At 37.0% G+C, this 21163-nt stretch overlaps 1 protein-coding gene across 1 annotated transcript in view; it reads left to right on the plus strand.

The window, feature by feature from the left end:
• HDAC9 (histone deacetylase 9) overlaps positions 1–14526 on the plus strand; it is a 998074-nt gene extending 983548 nt beyond the window's left edge. The window contains exon 27 of the mRNA XM_059933969.1: positions 13577–14526. Coding sequence (XP_059789952.1) covers positions 13577–13616 — 40 coding nt within the window. The 3' untranslated portion in view covers positions 13617–14526. The remainder of the gene's footprint in view (positions 1–13576) is intronic.
• Positions 14527–21163: the final 6637 nt, after the last annotated feature.

A 21163-nucleotide genomic window follows, 5' to 3' on the forward strand; every position in this document is an offset into this window, starting at 1 on the left:
TTACCACTGTCTGTGAAATTCCAGCCACAATTGAGTCCTGGATGTGGGGGAAAGATCATCTTGCTGTGGCTTTGGGTTAGAAGTAGGAAAATTCAGATGGAGGGAGTATCATAACCAAGACGGTAGAACAGGAGAACTGAGCCTCTGTCCCCACACAAAGATCGATAATTACACAGCTATCCATGAAGAGAAACAGCCCTGGGAGAGCTCAGATGTCCACTTAGAAACACCAGCAACACAGTGGAACAAAAAACCTGAGACTAACTGGACAAAAAAGGAAGAACAGCTTCATTTTGCCTGTGTCATCCCATCCTCCAAGTTGGCATTGCTCAGCACCAAGAGGGAACTCCCCAGGTAGAAGGAGTTCCCCTCACTGGGAAAGGGAAAACAGGGGAAAACAACCAGCTTCCCCAGCCTTTTGGGACACTGCAGGAAAAGACCCACTTCAGATTCACCTCACCCAGAGAGCAGCAAAGCTGAGATGTATAGATGGCTAGGAACAGGGAAGAAGGGCATGGGGGCTACCAGTATCAGTCATGCATGGGGGCAACCATAGTTCCTAGTGACCTGTTCTTCAAGGACCCCAGCAGCTTTTACCACTGAAGAAACCAATGGCCAGTACAGCCACCTTTGACCCCCCTGCAGTTTTCACCGTTGAGGTTTGTACCTTACTGGTTTTCATATTCATGGTCACCAACTGCCTGAGTCCCTCCTCATCCCCTCCCTGCCACACACACACAGCTTGGGACCCATACTGGTGATCAGCCCCAGCCTCTGTGGCTGCACAAGTGCAAGATGCCCACCGAAACCCTGCTGTGCACCTCCATGCTGCCAGCCTGACTCCCATCACCAGCCTCCACTGCTCTGTGCCCGCCTGTGGCAAGAGCTGCAATCATGGAAGTCCATGCTGACAGCCAAGGCCCCCACAAATGCCTGTGGGCCAGGATTCAGTCCTGTCTCCCGTTACCGGCCTGAACCACAACTTCAGCTAGCTCCTCCAGCTGTGTACCTGCACCCCCCCCCCCTTGGCCCAACTCACATCACAAACCTCTACTACCATGCTCACACCTGTGGTGAGACCCTTCCTCCATGGCAGTGCACCCCTACAGCCAAGGCCTCCAAAACTGCTATGGGCCCACATCTGGCCCTGACTCCTGTCACTGGCCTGCACTGCTGGGCTCAGTGTCACTTAGCTCCCCCAGCTATGTGCTTGCACCCTGCCAGCCTGAGTTCCAACACCAGACTCCATTACCATGACCCCATGGAAAGACCCTGCAATCACAGGAGTGCATGCCCAGAGCCAGTGCCCCCACAGCTGATACTGTACCTGCGGTTGGCCCTGGCCCTTGCCACTACATGTGTGTCTGAAACTGGCCCTTGACACTACACAGGCACCTGAAGCTGGCCCTGCAGTCAAGTGTGTGAACCACTGGTTCCAGCCACTACAGCACCTGCCCTGGTCCCTAGCTGCTGTATCTGAAGAAGATGCTGAAGACCCCCAAAACCCTTAGTCCAGGACCCCCCACACACACCATAGTACTCACCAAGGGCCACATAACTGTCATTGTTGTGGACCTGAAAGGCCTGAGCCAACAAGATATCATGCCCCCCCTGCCCCAGAGCCACAGGGATCACGAAGAGGCAGGGAAACACAACACCACCAAAGGATCACAGTAAACTTCTACTAACTGACCCCAAAGAAATGGAGATACATGAATTGCCTGAAAAAGGATTAGAAATAATTTCTCTAAAGATGCTCAGAGAGTTGAATTACAAGAGAACACCGATAAACAATTTAACAAAAATCAGGAAAATAATACCAGAACAAAATGAGAAGTTCAAGAAAGAGGTAGAAAACGTAAACAAGTACCAAAACAGAAAGTTTGGATCTGTAGAATACAATAACTAAATTAAAGAATTCAATAGAGTTAAACATCAGACTGAACCAAGTAGAAGAGTCAATGAACTTGAAAAGAGATGATTTGAAATTATCCAGTCAGTGGAGCAAAATGAAAAAAAAAAAAAAAAAAAAAAAAACAACAACAAGAAAGGGGATATAGAAAGCCTGTGGGACTTATGAGACACCATTAAGACAAACAACCTATGAATTATTAGAGTCCCAGGAGGGGAAGAGAGGAAAAAAGGAAAAGAAAGCTTATTTAAAGTAATAATGGCTGAGAACTTCCCAAACCTGAGGAGAGATTTGAACACACAAGTTCATAAAGCTAATAGGTCAGCCCCAAATTTCAATCCAAAATGATCTTCTCCAAGACTCATAATAAAACTCAAAAATCAGAGACAAAGAGAATTTTAAAAGCAACAAGAGAAAATTTTTCTCTCTTACAAGTGAACCTTCATAAGCCTATTAGTGGATTTCTCAGCAGAAACCTTGCAGGCCAGGAGAGAGTAGGATGATATATTCAAAGTGCTGAAAGAAAAAAACTGCCAACCGGACTACTTTACCTGACAAAGTTTTCCTTTAGAAATTAAGGTGAGATAAAAAGACTTTACCAAACAAAAAAAAAAGTTGAAGTAGTTCATCACCACAAGACTTTCCTTACAAGAAGTGCTGAAAGGAGTCCTTCAAGCTACAAAGAAAGTACGATAACTACTAACATGAAAACATATGAACATGCACAACACACTGGTAAAGGTAAGTATATAGTCAGATTCAGAATACTCTAATACTATAATATGGTGATGTGTTAAACACCTAACTCTAGGATAAAGGTCAAAGGACAAAAGTATTTTACTTTTTTTTTGTTTTGTTTTGTTTTGTTTTTTGTTTTTTTTGTTTTTTTAAACATCTTTATTGAAGTATAATTGCCTTACAATGGTGTGTTAGCTTCTGCTTTATAACAAAGTGAATCAGTTATACATATACAATATGTTCCCATATCTCTTCCCTCTTGCATCTCCCTCCCTCCCACCCTCCCCATCCCACCCCTCTAGGTGGTCACAAAGCACCGAGCTGATCTCCCTGTGCTATGCGGCTGCTTCCCACTAGCTATCTATTTTACATTTGGTAGTGTATATATGTCCATGACACTCTCTTACCCTGTCACATCTCACCCCACCCCCTCCCCATATCCTCAAGTCCATTCTCTAGTAGGTCTGTGTCTTCATTCCCATCTTGCCACTAGGTTCTTCATGGCCTTTTTTTTTTTTTCCTTAGATTCCATATATATGTGTTAGCATACTGTATTTGTTTTTCTCTTTCTGACTTACTTCACTCTGTATGACAGACTCTAACTCCATCCACCTCATTACAAATACCTCCATTTCATTTCTTTTTATGGCTGAGTAATATTCCACTGTATATATGTGCCACATCTTCTTTATCCACTCATCTGTCGATGGACATTTAGGTTGCTTCCATGTCCTGGCTATTGTAAATAGAGCTGCAATGAACATTTTGGTACATGACTCTTTTTGAACTATGGTTTTCTCAGGGTATATGCCCAGTAGTGGGATTGCTGGGTCGTATGGTAGTTCTATTTGTAGTTTTTTAAGGAACCTCCATACTGTTCTCCATAGTGGCTGTATCAATTTACATTCCCACCAACAGTGCAAGAGTGTTCCCTTTCCTCCACACCCTCTCCAGCATTTATTGTTTCTAGATTTTTTGATGATGGCCATTCTGATCGGTGTGAGATGATACCTCATTGTAGTTTTGATTTGGCATTTCTCTAATGATTAATGATGTTGAGCATTCTTTCATGTGTCTGTTGGCAATCTGTATATCTTCTTTGGAGAAATGTCTATTTAGGTCTTCTGCCCATTTTTGGATTGGGTTGTTCGTTTTTTTGTTATTGAGCTGCATGAGCTGCTTGTAAATCTTGGAGATTAATCCTTTGTCAGTTGCTTCATTTGCAAATATTTTCTCCCATTCTGAGGGTTGTCTTTTGGTCTTGTTTATGGTTTCCTTTGCTGTGCAAAAGCTTTTAAGTTTCATTAGGTCCCATTTGTTTATTTGTGTTCTTATTTCCATTTCTCTGGGAGCTGGGTCAAAAAGAATCTTGCTGTGATGTATGTCATAGAGTGTTCTGCCTATGTTTTCCTCTAAGAGTTTGATAGTGTCTGGCCTTACATTTAGGTCTTTAATCCATTTTGAGTTTATTTTTGTGCATGGTGTCAGGGAGTGTTCTAATTTCATACTTTTACATGTATCTGTCCAATTTTCCCAGCACCACTTATTGAAGAGGCTGTCTTTTCTCCACTGTATATGCTTGCCTCCTTTATCAAAGATAAGGTGACCATATGTGTGTGGGTTTATCTCTGGGCTTTCTATCCTGTTCCATTGATCTATATTTCTGTTTTTGTGCCAGTACCAAACTGTCTTGATTACTGTAGCTTTGTAATATAGTCTGAAGTCAGGGAGCCTGATTCCCCCAGCTCCATTTTTCGTTCTCAAGATTGCTTTGGCTATTCGGGGTCTTTTGTGTTTCCATACAAATTGTGAAATTTTTTGTTCCAGTTCTGTGAAAAATGCCAGTGGTAGTTTGATAGGGATTGCATTGAATCTGTAGATTGCTTTGGGTAGTAGAGTCATTTTCACAATGTTGATTCTTCCAATCCAGGAACATGGTATCTCTCTCCATCTATTTGTATCATCTTTAATTTCTTTCATCAGTGTCTTATAATTTTCTGCATACAGGTCTTTTGTCTCCATAGGTAGGCTTATTCCTAGATATTTTATTCTTTTTGTTGCAATGGCAAATGGGAGTGTTTTCTTAATTTCACTTTCAGATTTTTCATCATTAGTGTATAGAAATGCAAGAGATTTCTGTGCATTAATTTTGTATCCTGCTACTTTACCAAATTCATTGGTTAGCTCTAGGAGTTTTCTGGTAGCATCTTTAGGATTCTCTGTGTATAGTATCATGTCATCTGCAAACAGTGACAGCTTTACTTCTTCTTTTCCGATTTGGATTCCTTTTATTTCTTTGTCTTCTCTGATTGCTGTGGCTAACACTTCCAAAACTATGTTGAATAATAGTGGTGAGAGTGGGCAACCTTGTCTTGTTCCTGATCTTAGTGGAAATGGTTTCAGTTTTTCACCATTGAGGACAATGTTGGCTGTGGGTTTGTCATATATGGCCTTTATTATGTTGAGGAAAGTTCCCTCTATGCCTACTTTCTGCAGGGCTTTTATCATAAATGGGTGTTGAATTTTGTCGAAAGCTTTTTCTGCATCTATTGAGATGATCATATGGTTTTTCTCCTTCAGTTTGTTAATATGCTGTATCACATTGATTGATTTGCGTATATTGAAGAATCCTTGCATTCCTGGGATAAACCCCACTTGATCATGGTGTATGATCCTTTTAATGTGCTGTTGGATTCTGTTTGCTAGTATTTTGTTGAGGATTTTTGCATCTGTGTTCATCAGTGATATTGGCCTGTAGTTTTCTTTCTTTGTGACATCTTTGTCTGTTTTTGGTATCAGGGTGATGGTGGCCTCGTAGAATGAGTTTGGGAGTGTTCCTCCCTCTGCAATATTTTGGAAGAGTTTGAGAAGGATAGGTGTTAGCTCTTCTCTAAATGTTTGATAGAATTCGCCTGTGAAGCCATCTGGTCCTGGGCTTTTGTTTGTTGGAAAGTTTTTAATCACAGTTTCAATTTCAGTGCTTGTGATTGGTCTGTTCATATTTTCTATTTCTTCCTGGTTCAGTCTCGGCAGTTTGTGCATTTCTAAGAATCTGTCCATTTCTTCCAGGTTGTCCATTTTATTGGCATAGAGTTGCTTGTAGTAATCTCTCATGATCGTTTGTATTTCTGCAGTGTCAGTGGTTACTTCTTTTTCATTTCTAATTCTATTGATTTGAGTCTTCTCCCTTTTTCTCTTGATGAGTCTGGCTAATGGTTTATCAATTTTGTTTATCTTCTCAAAGAACCAGCTTTTAGTTTCATTGACTTTTGCTATTGTTTCCTTCATTTCTTTTTCATTTATTTCTGACCTGATCTTTATGATTTCTTTCCTTCTGCTGGCTTTGGGGTTTTTTTGCTCTTCTTTCTCTAATTGCTTTAGGTGCAAGGTTAGGTTGTTTATTCGAGATGTTTCCTGTTTCTTGAGGTAGGCTTGTATTGCTATAAACTTCCCTCTTAGCACTGCTTTTGCTGCGTCCCATAGGTTTTGGGTCGTGACAAAAGTATTTTAAATAGCTATAGCTACAGTAATTTGTTCATGGATACACAATATAAAAAAAAAATCATGACATCAAAAACAAACTATAACACACCATTGTAAAGCAATTATACTCCAATAAAGATGTTAAAAAGGAAAAAAACTATAGACAGGAGGAGTAAAAGGGTAGAGTTTTGTATGCAATTAAAGTTAAGTTGTTGTCAGCTTAAAATTAGACTGTTATGTCTATAAGATGTTTCAAGTAAGCCTTGGGGTAACCACAAAGCAAAAACCTATGGTAGGGCTTCCCTGGTGGTGCAGTGGTTAAGAATCCACCTGCCAGTGCAAGGGACATGGGTTCAAGCCCTGGTCCGGGAAGATCCCACATGCTGCAGAGCAACTAAGCCCGTGCACCACAACTACTGAGCCTGCACTCTAGAGCCCACGAGCCACAACTACTGAGCCCGTGTGCTACAACTACTGAAGCCTGTGAGCCTAGAGCCTGTGCCCTGCAACAAGAGAAGCCACTGCGATGAGAAGCCCATGCACCGCAACGAAGAGTAGCCCCCACTTGCTGCAACTGGAGAAAGCCCACGTGCAGCAACGAAGACCCAATGCAGCCAAAAATAAATAAATAAATTTATTAAAAAAAAAAAAAGAACCTATAGTAGATAGCTAAAGATAAAGAGAAGGGAAATAAAGCATACCACTATGGAAAGTCATCAATTTAAAAGGAAGACATTAAGAGAGGAGGAAATGAACAAAGTACAAAACAGCAAGAAAACAATTAACAAATTGGCAATAGTAAGTTGTTAACTATTAATAATTATTTTAAATGTAAATGGCCCAAAGTGAAGGTATGGAAAAGGATATTCCACGCAAATAGAAACCAAAATAGAGCAGGAGAAGCTATACTTATATCTGGAAAGAAAATAGATTTTAAGCCTAAACTGTAACAAGAAACAAAGAAGGTCATTATATGGTGATAAAGAGATCAATTCATTAAGAGGATACAACAATTTTAAATACATATACACCCAACATCTGAGTATCTAAATACATTAAGCAAATACTAACAGATCTGAAGGGAATAATATAGACAACAGTACAATAATAGTAGGGAACTTCAATACCACACTTTCTACAATGGATAGATTATCCAGGCAGAAAATCAATAAGGAAACATTGGACTGGATCTATACTTTATATCAAATGGACCTAACAGACATATCCAGAGCATTCCATGCAACAGCAGGAAAATACCTGTTCCTCTCAAGTGCACATAGAACATTCTCTAGGATAGGTCATATGTTAGGTCACAGAACAAGTCTTAGCAAATTTTAAAAGACTGAAATCATACTAAGTATCTTTTATGACCACAGTGGTGTGAAACTAGAAATCAGTAACAGAAGGAAAACTAGAAAATTCACAAATGTGTGGAAATTAAACAACACATTCCTGTTTAACTAATGGATCAAAGATGAAATCAAAGAAAATCAAAACTTACCATGAAACAAACAAAAATGGACACACAGCATAACAAAACTTATGGGATGCAGCAAAAGCAGTGCTGAGGCAAATTTACAGCAATAAATGCCTACATCAAAAAAAAAAAAAACCCTCAAATAAACAACCTAACTTTACAGCTTAAGGAACTAGAAAATGAACAACAAAAGTAACCGCAAAGTTAGGATAACAAAAATCAGAGCAGAAATAAATGAAATAGATAATAGAAAAGCAATAGAAAAGATCAACAAAACTAACAGTTGGTTTTTTAAAAAGATTTTAAAAATTGACAAACCTTTAAATAGACTTATCAAGAAAAAAAGAGAGAGGACTCAAATAAATAAAATTATAAATGAAAGAGGAGACATTATAGCTGATACCACACAAATACAAACCATCACAAGAGACTACTATGAACAATTGTATGCCAACAAATTGGACAACCTATAAGAAATGAGTAAGTTCCTAGAAGCATACAATCTACCAAGACTAAATGATGAAAAAAATAGAAAATTTGAACATACCAATATTGAGTAAGGAGATTCGATCAGTAAACCAAAACCTCTCCAAAAAGAAAAGCCCAGTCCCAGATGGTTTCACTGGTGAATTCTTCCAAACATTTAAAGAGGAATTAACACCAGTTCTCAAACTCATCCAAAAAATTGAAAGCCTGCTCTCCCTCCCCACCCAAAACCTGGGAAGGGAGCAGGGCCAGCCCAGAAACTGGTGTCTAACAGACATTACCTGTCACAGCTGCCTTTCACAAGGTCCCACCTCCCAGACTCACCATGGGACCCAGAACTCTAGTTACCTGCCTGTGGCCTTGGGGTAGGTGACAATCCCCCTTTCTGGTCATCTGTATCTGTTTTTTTTTTTTTTTTTTGGCTGTGTCAGGTCTTAGTTGTGGCGTGCAGGCTCTTCATTGAGATGCACGGGCTTTTCTCTAGTTGTAGCACATGGGCTTCTCTCTAGTTGCAGCGCATGGGTTCCAGAGCACTTGGGCTCTGCAGTTTGCAGCACGCAGGCTCTCTAGTTGTGGCGAGCAGGCTCAGTAGGTGCGGCACGTGGGCTTAGTTGTCCCGCGGTATGTGGGATCTTAGTTCCCTGACCAGGGATTCGTCATTTGTACCTGAATATCTGATTTACTGATTTAGGGAATCTATCACTCCTAAACTCATTTTATGCAGCCACTACCCTGATACCAAAGCTAGATAAGGATACTGCAAGAAAAGAAAACTATAGGCCAATATCCCTGATAAACATAGATACAATAATCCTCAGCAAAATACTAGCAAACCAATTTCAACAGCATATTAAAAGGATGATACACCATGAGCAAGTGGGATTTATCCCTGGGAGCAAGGATGGTTCAACATATGCAAATCAATGAATGTGATACACCACATTAATGAAATAAAAGATAAAAATCATTGTCTTTTCAATAGATGCATAAAAAGCAGCAACAAAATTCAACATTCTTTCATAATAAAAACTCTCAACCAAATTGGATATAGAAGGAACATACTTCAACATAATAGAAGCCATATATGACAAACCCACAGCTAACATCATTCATACTCAACAGTAAAAAACTGAAAGATTTCCCTCTAAGATCAGAAACAAGACAAGGGTTTCTTAACATGATCCTGTACTTCTATGTAAAAAATCCTAAAGACTCCACCAAAAAAAAAACTGTTAGTAATAATAAATGAATTCAGTAAACTTTCAGGATAAAAACTAAGATCTGTATACCAAAAACAGTAAGATCTGATGAAAGAAATTGAAGAAGACACAAATAAATGGAAAGATATTCCACATTCATGTATCAGAAGAGTTAATATTATTAAAACATCCACACTAGTCAAAGTCACTAATAGATTCAATGCAATCCCTCTCAGAATTCCAATGGCATTTTTCATAGAAATAGAAAAAATGTCCTAAAATTCAGTGGGATTACCAAAGACCCTGAATAGCCATAGCAATCTTGAGCAAGAACAAAGCTGGAGGCTTCACACATCCTAAGTTCAAATATTACAAAGCTGTAGTAATCAAGAGTATGGCATTGGCATAAAAACAGACACATAGACCAATGGAACAGAATTGAGAGCCCAGAAATAAACCCTCACATATACTGTCAACTAATATTTGACAAGGGAGTCAAGAATACTCAATGGGCTAACAATAATCTCTTTGATAAATGGTGTTGGGAGAACTGGACATTTATTCATACACAAAAGAAAGCAACTGGACCCCTACCTTATACCACTCACAAAAATTAACTGGAAGTGTATTAAGAACTTAAATGTAAGACGAAACTATAAAACTCTTAGAAGAAAACAAAGAAAAAAAGCTCCTTGACTTTGGTCTTTACAATTAATTGTTTGGATATGACAACAAAAGAAAAAGCAACAAAAGAAAAAAGTAGCCCCTGCTTACCGCAACTGGAGAAGGCCCACGTGCAGCAACGAAGACCCAATGTGGCCAAAAATTAAAAATAATAATAATAATAAATAAATAAATTTATTAAAAAATATGAGCAAGTGCAATGACATCAAACTAAAAACTTTTGCACAGCCAAAGAATCAACAAAGTGAAAGGGCAACCTATGAAATACAAGAAAATATTTGCAAACCATATATCTGATAAGGGGTTAATATCCAAAGTATATATGGAGCTCATACAATTCGATAGCAATAAATAAGTAAATTAACTCAATTTTAAAATACGAAAAGGACCAGAATAGATATTTTTCTAAAGAAGACATACAAATAGCCAACAGGTACATGGGAAGGTTCTCAACATCACTAATTATCAGGGAAATGCAAAGCAAAACCACACTGAGATATCACTTTACATGTGCTAAAACAGCTTGCATCAAAAAGACAAGAGATAACAAATTAGTGAGGATATGGAGAAAGTGATCTATTTGCACTGTTGATGGGAATGTAAATTGATGCAGCTGCTATGGAAAACAGTATGGAGGTTCCTCAAGAAAGTAAAAGTAGAACTACCATGTGATCCAGTAATCCCACTTCTGGGTATCTATCCAAAGGAAACAAAATCACTATCTTGGGCTTCCCTGGTGGCGCAGTGGTTGAGAATCTGCCTGCCAATGCAGGGGACACGGGTTCGAGCCCTGGCCTGGGAAGATCCCACATGCCACGGAGCAACTAGGCCCGTGCGCCACAACTACTGAGCCTGCGCGTCTGGAGCCTGTGCTCCGCAACAAAAAAAGAGGCCACAATAGTGAGAGGCCCGCGCACCGCGATGAAGAGTAGCCCCCGCTTGCCGCAACTACAGGAAGCCCTAGCACAGAAACGAAGACCCAACATAGTAATCAATCAATCAATAAATAAATCTTTAAAAAAAAAAAAAAAAAAAATCACTATCTTGAAGAGGTATCTGCACTCTCATGTTCATTGCAGCACTATTTACAATAGCCAAGACAAGGAAACAACCTAAGTGTCCAGTGATAGATGAATCGACAAAGAAAATGTGGTACATACATACAACAGAATATTATTCAGCCATAAAAAAGAAGGTTCAACGTGGGTGAAACTTGAGAGCATTATGCTAAGATAGAGAAAGATACATACTATATGATCTCACTTATATGTGAAATCTAAAAACATTGAACTCTCTCTATGAGATGATGGATGTTAACTAGACCTATTGTGGTCATCATTTCACAATATGTGTAAGTCAGACTATCATGCTGTACACCTTAAACTGATACAGTGAGGTTTGTCAATTATTTATCAATAAAACTGGAAAAAAAAATGTTGAACTCATAGAAACAGTAGATTGATGGTTAACAGGGGCTGGGAGATAGAGGAGATGGAACGAAGTTGGTCAAAAGGTACAAGCTTCCGGTTATAGGATGAATAAGTTCTGGGGATCTGATATACAGCATGATTACTACAGCTAACAATACTGTATTGTATACTCAAAATTTGCTATGAGAGTAAATCTTAAATGTTCTCATCATAACAACAAAAATGGTAATTATGGGAGGTGAAGTATATATTATTGTAGTAAACATTTCACAATATATACGTGTATCAAATCGTCACATTGCCTTAAACTTATACAATGTTATATGCCAATTGTATCTCAATAAAGTTTGGAAAAAGTAAATAGGAGAATTCAGTCTCCATTGGAGTATCTAGTTTGAGGATTCTATACCTGTATAATCCACGTATTCTCAAATGTAAATAAGTTTGCATGTTTACCTATAAATCAGTTTAGTTACTTAAATGTTTTCCTTAATTTAAAATTTTTCTTGTGGGAATGCTGATAATTTTAGTTTGGAAAGATTTCAATAGAGTATGACTCATTTAAATAGCTTTTATCTTATATAGCAGCTCTAAACACTTTCTCACAACCTCCTTATCCAGTATACTGTTGGACAGGCTATAACTTCCTAAGAATTTTTTTTTTTTAAGTATTCCACATGGACTCATTTGGAACTCTCTCCTTTTAGTAATGTTAAATAATGAATACCTAATATTTCTCATTCTTTAGAGGATGCATTAAAATCTTTTTTATTACTATTCCATGGATAAAATCTCTCAGTGTTTTAAATTTATTATAAAAATGCTAAATTAAAATGGCAACTACCTTATTTGTAGATACATAGAAATCTTGGTTTTTTCTTTATATATCTATAAAATAACATGGCTAAATTGTTCACTTGTCTTCATTAACAACAGTGTTCTAAATATAGCAATTTGTTCTAATAGAAAAGTAATTCATTATAGAATACTGGCAAGTAGAAAAAGAGTATGAAAAAGAAAATTTAAACCACATACCTATTATTCCACCACCCAGAGAGAACTATCTTCCCAATATTGCGTTTCCTTATGGTAGCATAGGCATAACTCTGTATCTGTGTACCATTCAACACAGTTTTATACATATGTTAGATGATGAGGGGACAAATCCAGAGTTAAATAACTACTGCCTCATAGTGTGTATGGTTTGGAAGTCCGTTTTATCTCCTTTATTTTTTTTTAACCTTCACTAATTCTGTAAGGAACATCTTTTTACCTCACGGGTTTTAAACATGAAACCACAGCTTCACATAAGTATAGTTACAACATGCGCAGTTGCAACATTAGCAAATCGCAGAGCCCAGACTCATACTCAATTCTCCCGGTATCTCAAACCCCAGCGTTCTTCCCTCAGCAATCCAGCTACCTCATGCATTTGGATTCCTGCTACAATTTGTCCTTTTGACTAAATTAAAAATCATTCTAAAAGTTTGCCTTAAAACACCCTCAGAGTGTTACTAAATTAAGGCTAAATCTCAAGTATAAATTTTCAAGCAATTAGTTCTGGTTTTGCCAGAGCAGAACACCCCTCAGATGACGCCGAATAAAAACTATTTACACACTACCATAGTGCGTTTCTTGTAAAAAAAACGTTGGGTCTGTAGCAGTGATTTGCTAATCAGATTCAGAATTTGATTTGAAATGCCTCCGGCAGGCAGCCAATCCAGTTATGAAAGAACAGAAGCAAAAAAACCAGAGCCCTGGTGAGTCTCCTCCAGAAGCTAGCTGGGTCCTTTGCTCTCGTTAGCAAACTGGTTCCATAGGAAATCACTGTAATTGCTCCTAAAATAAAATATCATAGTTAATTTTTTCAATAAATTATTGGACTGTACTAGACACAAAACATGTACATTTTGGAATCTAGAGTTATAAAATATTCTGACATGTTTTAATATAAACAGGAACATTTCCAATGATTGCTTGGATCGAAAATGTTTTTCCACTTGACATTTGTTTATACTTCCTAGGAAAGAACCTCTATTTATGGATAACTGAATAACACAAATAAACATCAGAGAGAGCTGAAAAATCAGCTTTGATTATGCATGAAAATCTACAATGTCATTGTGTACTCGTATGCTGTATTCTGATTGCCTGTTTATTTTTACAGAACTGCTGGTGAGCCTATGGAAGAGGAGCCAGCCTTGTGAAGCGCCAAGTCCTCCCCAGCCTTCCCCACCCCCGATATTTCCTGTGTGTGACATCATTGCATAGCCCCCCGCCACCCCAGCACCCTCAGACATGTCTTGTCTGCTGCCTGGGTGGCACAGATTCCGTGGAACATAAACACTGGGCACAAAATTCTGAACAGCAGCTTCACTTGTTCTTTGGATGGACTTGAAAGGGCATTAAAGATTCCTTAAAAGTAACCGCTGTGATTCTAAAGTTACAGTAAACCACCATTGGAAGAAACTGCTTCCAGAGTGCTTTTAATATGCTGGGTGACCCACTCCCAGGCCCAGAGTATGAACTAGAAACATCCAGTACAGCGTTAGGTACTGTTAATTACAGATGGTATGACAGCCAGCGAAATTTTGGGCAAAACCTGAGAAATCTCATTCTGACCAGTTTTTTATTGGGAACTTTTTCGTCAAACAGTCTTAAATTGTTTACAGGATTTGCTTTCAGCTATGAAGGGATAGCAATTCCCGACAGATCACGGGGTTTTTTTTTGTTTTGTTTTGTTTGTTTTTGGCCTTTGTTTTAACATATGGTTCAACTCTTGCTAGGAAGAGTCCAAGATGGAGGAACCAGGATGAGGCTTTTTTCAGTGGAATAAACCACACTGTATCTCAAAGTCCAATGCCAAAGCAACCTCACACATTTTATGTAATGGTGCAATATTTTATATCACATTTTTTGAGAAAAATTACCCTGTTTCCCTAACATCCCTCTCTGTGTTCTCACACACAGGAGATTCGCAGTTGATTTAGGATGAAGTCTCCTTCCTCCCTCATACACCCCTTGCCCTGGTGACAGTAGCTCTGAGCATATGTTCCACGGAGGATTTTCAGTGTCTTTGAAAAGTGCATAACTTTTCAAAGGCCATCTTAATTTGTTCCAAATCTATCAAGAATTTATTCTCTCACTTTTATTTTTCTGCTTTCCATCACCTCCTTTCTTCTTGCCTTTCATCCTTCCTTCCTATAAAAAAAAACGAGGATTACCCATAATCTCCACAATTACTCAGGAGCTTTGAGGACTCAGTTTATTTTCTTCCTTCCCAGGTTAACACAGCTGCTTGGTCTGATGCGTTCTTTTAGCTGTAAAACCATTGAGGGCTTAAGCAGTGTTACTGAATTTTCTAGATCTTTGAAATGTGTTAATGAAGGCATTGCTTATTTGAAGTCACCTTGAATTGAGTTAACCTTGAAGTTGTGCCTTCATGTGAAAAAAACAACATGAACTTAACCTTTACACATGTTGCCTTAGTGTCAAAGGCTAAAAATATAGGACATTTATTTCTGAGATTAAAAGCAACTTACTAAATATAAGTAGGTTATCCCCCTACCTCCCAAAATTCTATTTCAATGTATAACTCAGACACCTAAAGACATTGATGTAGGATACCTCGCAGTATTTAATATCTGACAATGCTTTCAAAAGAGTTGATGTTTCTTTTTATATATTTTCCTAACTCAAAGGATATATTAAAGCCATAAGTGAAGATTGTCATGCTTTTATTCAAAAATCTGAAAGAAACCTTAATTAAAACAAGGTTTTAGGGAAGGCCATGATATGAAAGATATGGGACAATATGGTTTTAGTTAAAGAGGACTCCAACCTGTAAATCAAAGATGAAAGATTTCACTCAAGTAGAATTATATAACTCCCTTTTGTTATACAGTCAGACCATATTTTTCATGCATTTGGTTTTTTTAGGATTACCATTTTAATTTTAAAGACTTTTATTACATATACAAAAATGGCTCAATACTTGGTTTAACATCTTAGAAATTTGAGACACCCTTTGAAATAGGAAATCTGAAATGGAATGTAACTCAGTATTAGTTAAAAATTACTTTCATTGCATAAGGGTAAGGTCAATCTAGATTCACAATAGTAATGAATTTTTTCCATGACATTTTTAGAGAAATTCATGCCAATCATATTTGCTAGCTCTTGCTGTTTTTGCTGTAATTACTTGAGGAGATTTTACTTAAAGAAACCAAAAGCTTAAAAAAGAAGACAACCCCCACCCTTTAAAAAGGAAAGCTATAACATACGGTAAGTGGAAACATAATTGTGACTTTTTAAAATCAACTTCGTAATTACAAATCTCTATTATTCCTCTCAGTCCTCCCAGATAGTTTTTAGATTTTGAATAAGAAAATGAAACAGTATAATGCAAACATACTAATTTACTGAAGTTTCCTGCAGTTATTTTACCACATATTTAGGCATAGCCATCAATCTGATAAAGCTAAATCAGTAGGCCATCTCCAAGGTTATTTAGATTTAAAATATGACACATTAATGAGTTAATCACACATCCTTCCAAGTGATATGGTACCCAATTGGTTGCAGTTAGAGTCTTTAGGATACATAGAGAGGCAGATAAACTATGGAGAGGATTAATCACAGCTGAATGTAGTTGTAAGAACAGAATGCCAGCGCTTTTTGATTATATCGTTACAAGATGTAATGTAGCCCTCAGGGACAGAATGGAGGCTTTTGGAGAATATCAACACTTCTTTTGAAATAGAACAGCACTTTTTAAAAGGGTAGTTTCACTTGGTATAGTTTTCTTCACTTATACATTTAATTTTTATTGCTCACAATAGTTCCCAGTAAGAGTCTGTTAGAAAAACTCCTCTCTAAGCATTACCAATAATATATCTCTTTCTGATCCATGCTTTGAAGGATAATCACATAGGCTTTCTCACAATCTCACAATAACTCATATATGAGGAATAAAAATAAAGGTTTTTGAGAAATCTATTACTAAACAATGCCAGGACTTTAATAAGATTTGATAATAAGTCCAAAAAGAAAACGTAAGAAATTTTTCTCAATTATATAGTACAATCTGGGGTTGTATATTGAATTGAAAACCAGACAGTTTTATTAAATAATAAGTAAAATGGACCTCAAATGGTAATAGAGGCTATTTAATCATTGCTTAGTAAATGAGAACATTTTGAGATGAAATATTTTTAAATATTTTAGCAAATTTACAACATCAATAGTGGAGATAGAAGTCAGCTTTTGGAGAAAAGAGATACTTACGAAAAACTACTGTAAATCGCATTTCCATTATCAATTGTAGGAACTGAAATCTTGCCTTCGGTTTTGACTATAACCCTTTGCAAAATTCTCCCACACCTCTCACTGGCAACATGGTAGATTTGAAAGCAGGACATCACCTCACAGGAACATTTCAGAAACTACGGGGCTGGTCTTGCCCAACAATTCAGTACTGTCCTATTTCCAAAGGTCATTCTCAAAGCTTTGTGGATTTACTAGGTTTCTTTACAGATTCCATATGGAAGTAAAATAAAATGATCAGTGGAAGTTCTCCTGGGAGAAAATTTCTCTCCAATCAGCACTTTTATACTTATTTTTTATCCTAGCATTTATGTTTAAGACAATTTATTTAAATATTTTTTACTGTTTATCTTTGGAAAGTTTACTCTGTTTGTCTCAGTGGAAGTATTAAATGCCTAATAACCACAAAAACAAACAAGCCAAAGGTTTCTGTCTTAAAAGTGATTCATTCTGAGCTTGAAATAATCACTCTGTCAAGAGTTTGACAGTGTCACTTCTAGCAGCATCTATCCTAACATTCTCTTCCTGCTTCAGGAATGAAATCACTTGACTTACTGAGAAAAGAGAAGGAAAAAAAAGAAAAGAAGATGTAGGAAACAACACACCTGTTCAACCATTCCATAAAGAGGGCATTTTCACCTCCAAAAGAAATGAAAACCAGATGATATATGCTAAGAAATGAAGGCATTTTATTGTTGTCTTCAAAACTGATCATCAGCATGGTCATGATCATCATCAAATATGTCTTGTGTTCACAAAGGACACAAGTATATTTTGGTCTCCAGCAGTATTTTGTACTATTCACTGCCTTTTGAATGAAGTATCGTAAGTATTACATCATCTTCATCAACACCCTCACTAAAATATGTAAGTGCCTATGTGTGGCTTCTTTCCTGGTCATATTTACATTGAAAATCATAGCCCTTGCCTCCTACCAACTTGCTTTTACTCCATCAGTGCTTCATGAAGCACAGCATGATTGTCGTGTGACCAGAGTATAAATTTTTTAGATGAACATGGTATACTCACACAGGGCTGTAGAACTTGATTTCTCCAAATCAACTGCAGTTTGTTGTTTTTTCTATGATACACCTGGCAGGTTTTATGTAATAGTTTATGCAACACCTGAGTCAGTTATTAATATCCTGGAAATAGTTGGGTCAGACAGTTGAACCTTAGACTCTTGATCTGGGGCTGCTTCGACTTGACCTCAATGATAGGGTAATAGCGTTGTAACAGGGTTGAAACAATTTCTCAAAGCATCTTAATTCTCAAACTGGAACACTTAGTAAATATGTGGTGAATTCACCGTACAGTGCCAATCTTTCTAACCAATAATTTCCTTTCCACCCCTCTCTCCTTCCCTTATCCAACTGCCAATAAAAAATTGCCATATCTAAACTATCAGAATACTTTCTTAAATCTCTACTTTATGTTTCCTAAGTTGAAGCAACCTTGGCAACTTATTTTGAGACATCACTAGGTATGCTTTCCTTGTGCCATTTCATATGAACACTCTAGTAGATACTTTTTATCTTCTTTTTTATCTCTTTCTTTCAAGAACCACTTGACTTTTTGCTATTCTTATCTTAAAAGATAAATCAGGTTAATGTGTTTTGGTCTACAGTCTTGGACCTGGCATTTGTTTCATTAATACAGAAATTTTTTTTTTTTGTCTCAAATATAGTTTTCCACCGTTCTTGGTACTACCTAATTGTCTTGTGCTAGTTATCACATAGAAGATTGTATACAGACTTTTCTTGCCCTCTGGATGATGTTTTATGAGTCAAACCCACAAGCATAAATTCCAACCATAAGAAAAAAATGACAAAAGAGAAATTTTTAAATCAATATAATTTGGAAGCAAGATATTTCCAGACTATTCAAAGAAAATTGAAGTGCTTTTATTTTTCTGTTTGGGCCTTAGGTACATTAGAGCCAAATGTTGCAACATCAAATAAAACAAGGAGGGTCAAATGTGTTGTGGGACATTGTGGCCATGCCCTTTAGGCTTCATTGTGGTGCCTTTTCTTGGAGTTGGCATTTTATGACATTTGATAGAGATCTTGCAACAATATCTGGCTATTGCTTTTACTAACTTAAAATTGAGTAGAAATGGAACAATTTTTTAAAACATAAGAATTAAGAATTCTAAAATCTGAGGAGGAATGGCACCTCCTTACGTATGCAAAGATTGCTTTTAGATAAAAAATCTGCATATGCTCTTTCTAAATTGTAAGATTCTTAAACTCTTTCTGGGTAAGCAGAGCTGGGTTCTATGAAACTGTCCTTTCAGTGGTGATTGGGTATCACAGGCATGTTGTTAAAAGTGAGTGATCATTTTGTAGATTATAGCCTCGGCAGTTTGTGTCATTTGAAAGCAAATATACTGATATTTTTAAGTAAGGTGGGCAGAGCAGGCAGAAAACCAATATTTATCACTCTTGTGATTAAACACTCTAGACCAGGCTTGTTGATGTGTATGCCAATAATCTGGAGTTTCTGACTTAGTGTAAAATTAAAATGTTTTTTATATTGTGGTCTAATATCTGTTTCTGTAATAAGATCAGTTTGTTGTCCTCTGTGCACCAGTGGTTTTGCCCTTAATTTTTTTGGCTAGCATTTACCAAAATCTTTCATCCAGAGCTGCTGAGAAAAATACGTGTTGCCAAACTTCTTTTCTTAAAATTGTGCTGCCAGTGATGTTTTCCCAGATGTGAAAAATAATTATCTAATAAAGGATTAATACCTAATAACAATACCATTGTTGAACATGCTCACTGACTGTTCACCGTCTATCTGATTCCTTTTTTTGTATTTGAAAATATTGAATGGAAAATTCAATGACGTGTTCCAAATTATTGTTGATGTTGTTAATGTCATGATTCTCCTTAAGAGTGTGAAAGATCTCCTTTTGTCTCGTGTTTTCTACTGAATTAGACTTTCCTCTAGTCCTAGTGTGAATAAAAGCTATTTGAAATAAAAGTGTTCTTATTTTTCTACCTCTTTGGTGCCTACCATTAGACTCTGAATACTAGTTATTTGACAAAATTTGTTGAATAAATGTTACTAATTATAAATTACTGTGACACTGTTCCACTTTCAAAAAATTAAAAGGTTACTTGCAAGTAAACTCCCTTTATGGTGATGTGAGAATTCACAAAAGAAGAAAAAGTAAATTAAAACAGAGTTGCTTTTTTTGGACTTCCTGGTGGTCCAGTGGTTAAGACTCTGCACTTACACTGCAGGGGGTGCGGGTTCGATCCCTGGTCACGAAAGTTCTGCATGCCACATGTTGTGGCCAAAAAAAAAAAAAGCAAGTTGCGTTTTGAATGTAAGCTTCTGGTCAGGATAAATAATAATAAGACCTAACACTGATTAAGCACCAACTATGTGCCTGTTACTCTACTGAGCACTGTACCAAAATTATATTATCCATCACATGACTTCTACATCATGTATTATTATTCCCATTTACAGATGACAGCATGGAGCAAGGAAGAGGCTAACTCCTTTACTTGCCCATTGTTACAGATAGTAAGAGGATTAAATCCCTATCTGCGTCTATTTAGCTCTACAGTCTGTCCTCTCTGCAAATGGCAAACAAGGCATGTCAAAGATGGCATACTAAAAGCATTCTTTTTAAAACTATGACTAACCTTCAGAATAGACTGTGTGCTCATTCTCTGCTAACCTTATGATTTTATTAAATTATCATTTTAAATGGATCTGGTAATTGCGGCTAGGTTTGTACACTAAGTACAAGTTACAAAACAGTTTTTTTTTCCTCCCTATTTCAACATCTTTCTTTAATCTAGCCAAGAACTCTAAGATGTCTTTGGAATACATATTCCAAACACTTTTGAAATCTATTCCAACGACCAATAGTTATTTTTGTATTTTATAACCCCCTGCAATGTTTAACAGTCTAAAACATAACTGTTTCCAATGGACAATGGTTTGGGTTCCTTCTGGGAAAAGACAGTAATATTTTGTCTAACAGAAAGTAAACTTGAGATGGAGTGGGTGGGCAGAGTCGGTTTCAATGGTAAACACCTTTGGTTTAATCAGATATGTCAAACGGCAAATGTTACTTCATGGTTCTTTGTTTCTTTTAAGTTTTAGTGGTGAAATGATAGCAATTGCAAAAGTGGAGTATAAGCAAAAATAAGAATGAATGTTGTAGGTTTTTTTAAGTGATTTGTAAATAAAAATAGAAGTCTAAAGAATTTCTTCCTCTACCTGACACTTTTAGAGTTAGGTCAAAATACTTCCAAATATTATAATTACTTCTCAGCTTTGTAATATTAACATCAATATCAATTGCTGTGATTCTCCCAGGTGACCACAAATGGATAATTCCCCACATATCCTAATAAGTACTTTGGAAAAAGCTGATTGCTCTTCTTTCAAATGTCATAAGAATAGA

The sequence above is a fragment of the Balaenoptera ricei genome, chromosome 9, assembly GCF_028023285.1.
Source record: "Balaenoptera ricei isolate mBalRic1 chromosome 9, mBalRic1.hap2, whole genome shotgun sequence".
NCBI lineage: Eukaryota > Metazoa > Chordata > Mammalia > Artiodactyla > Balaenopteridae > Balaenoptera > Balaenoptera ricei.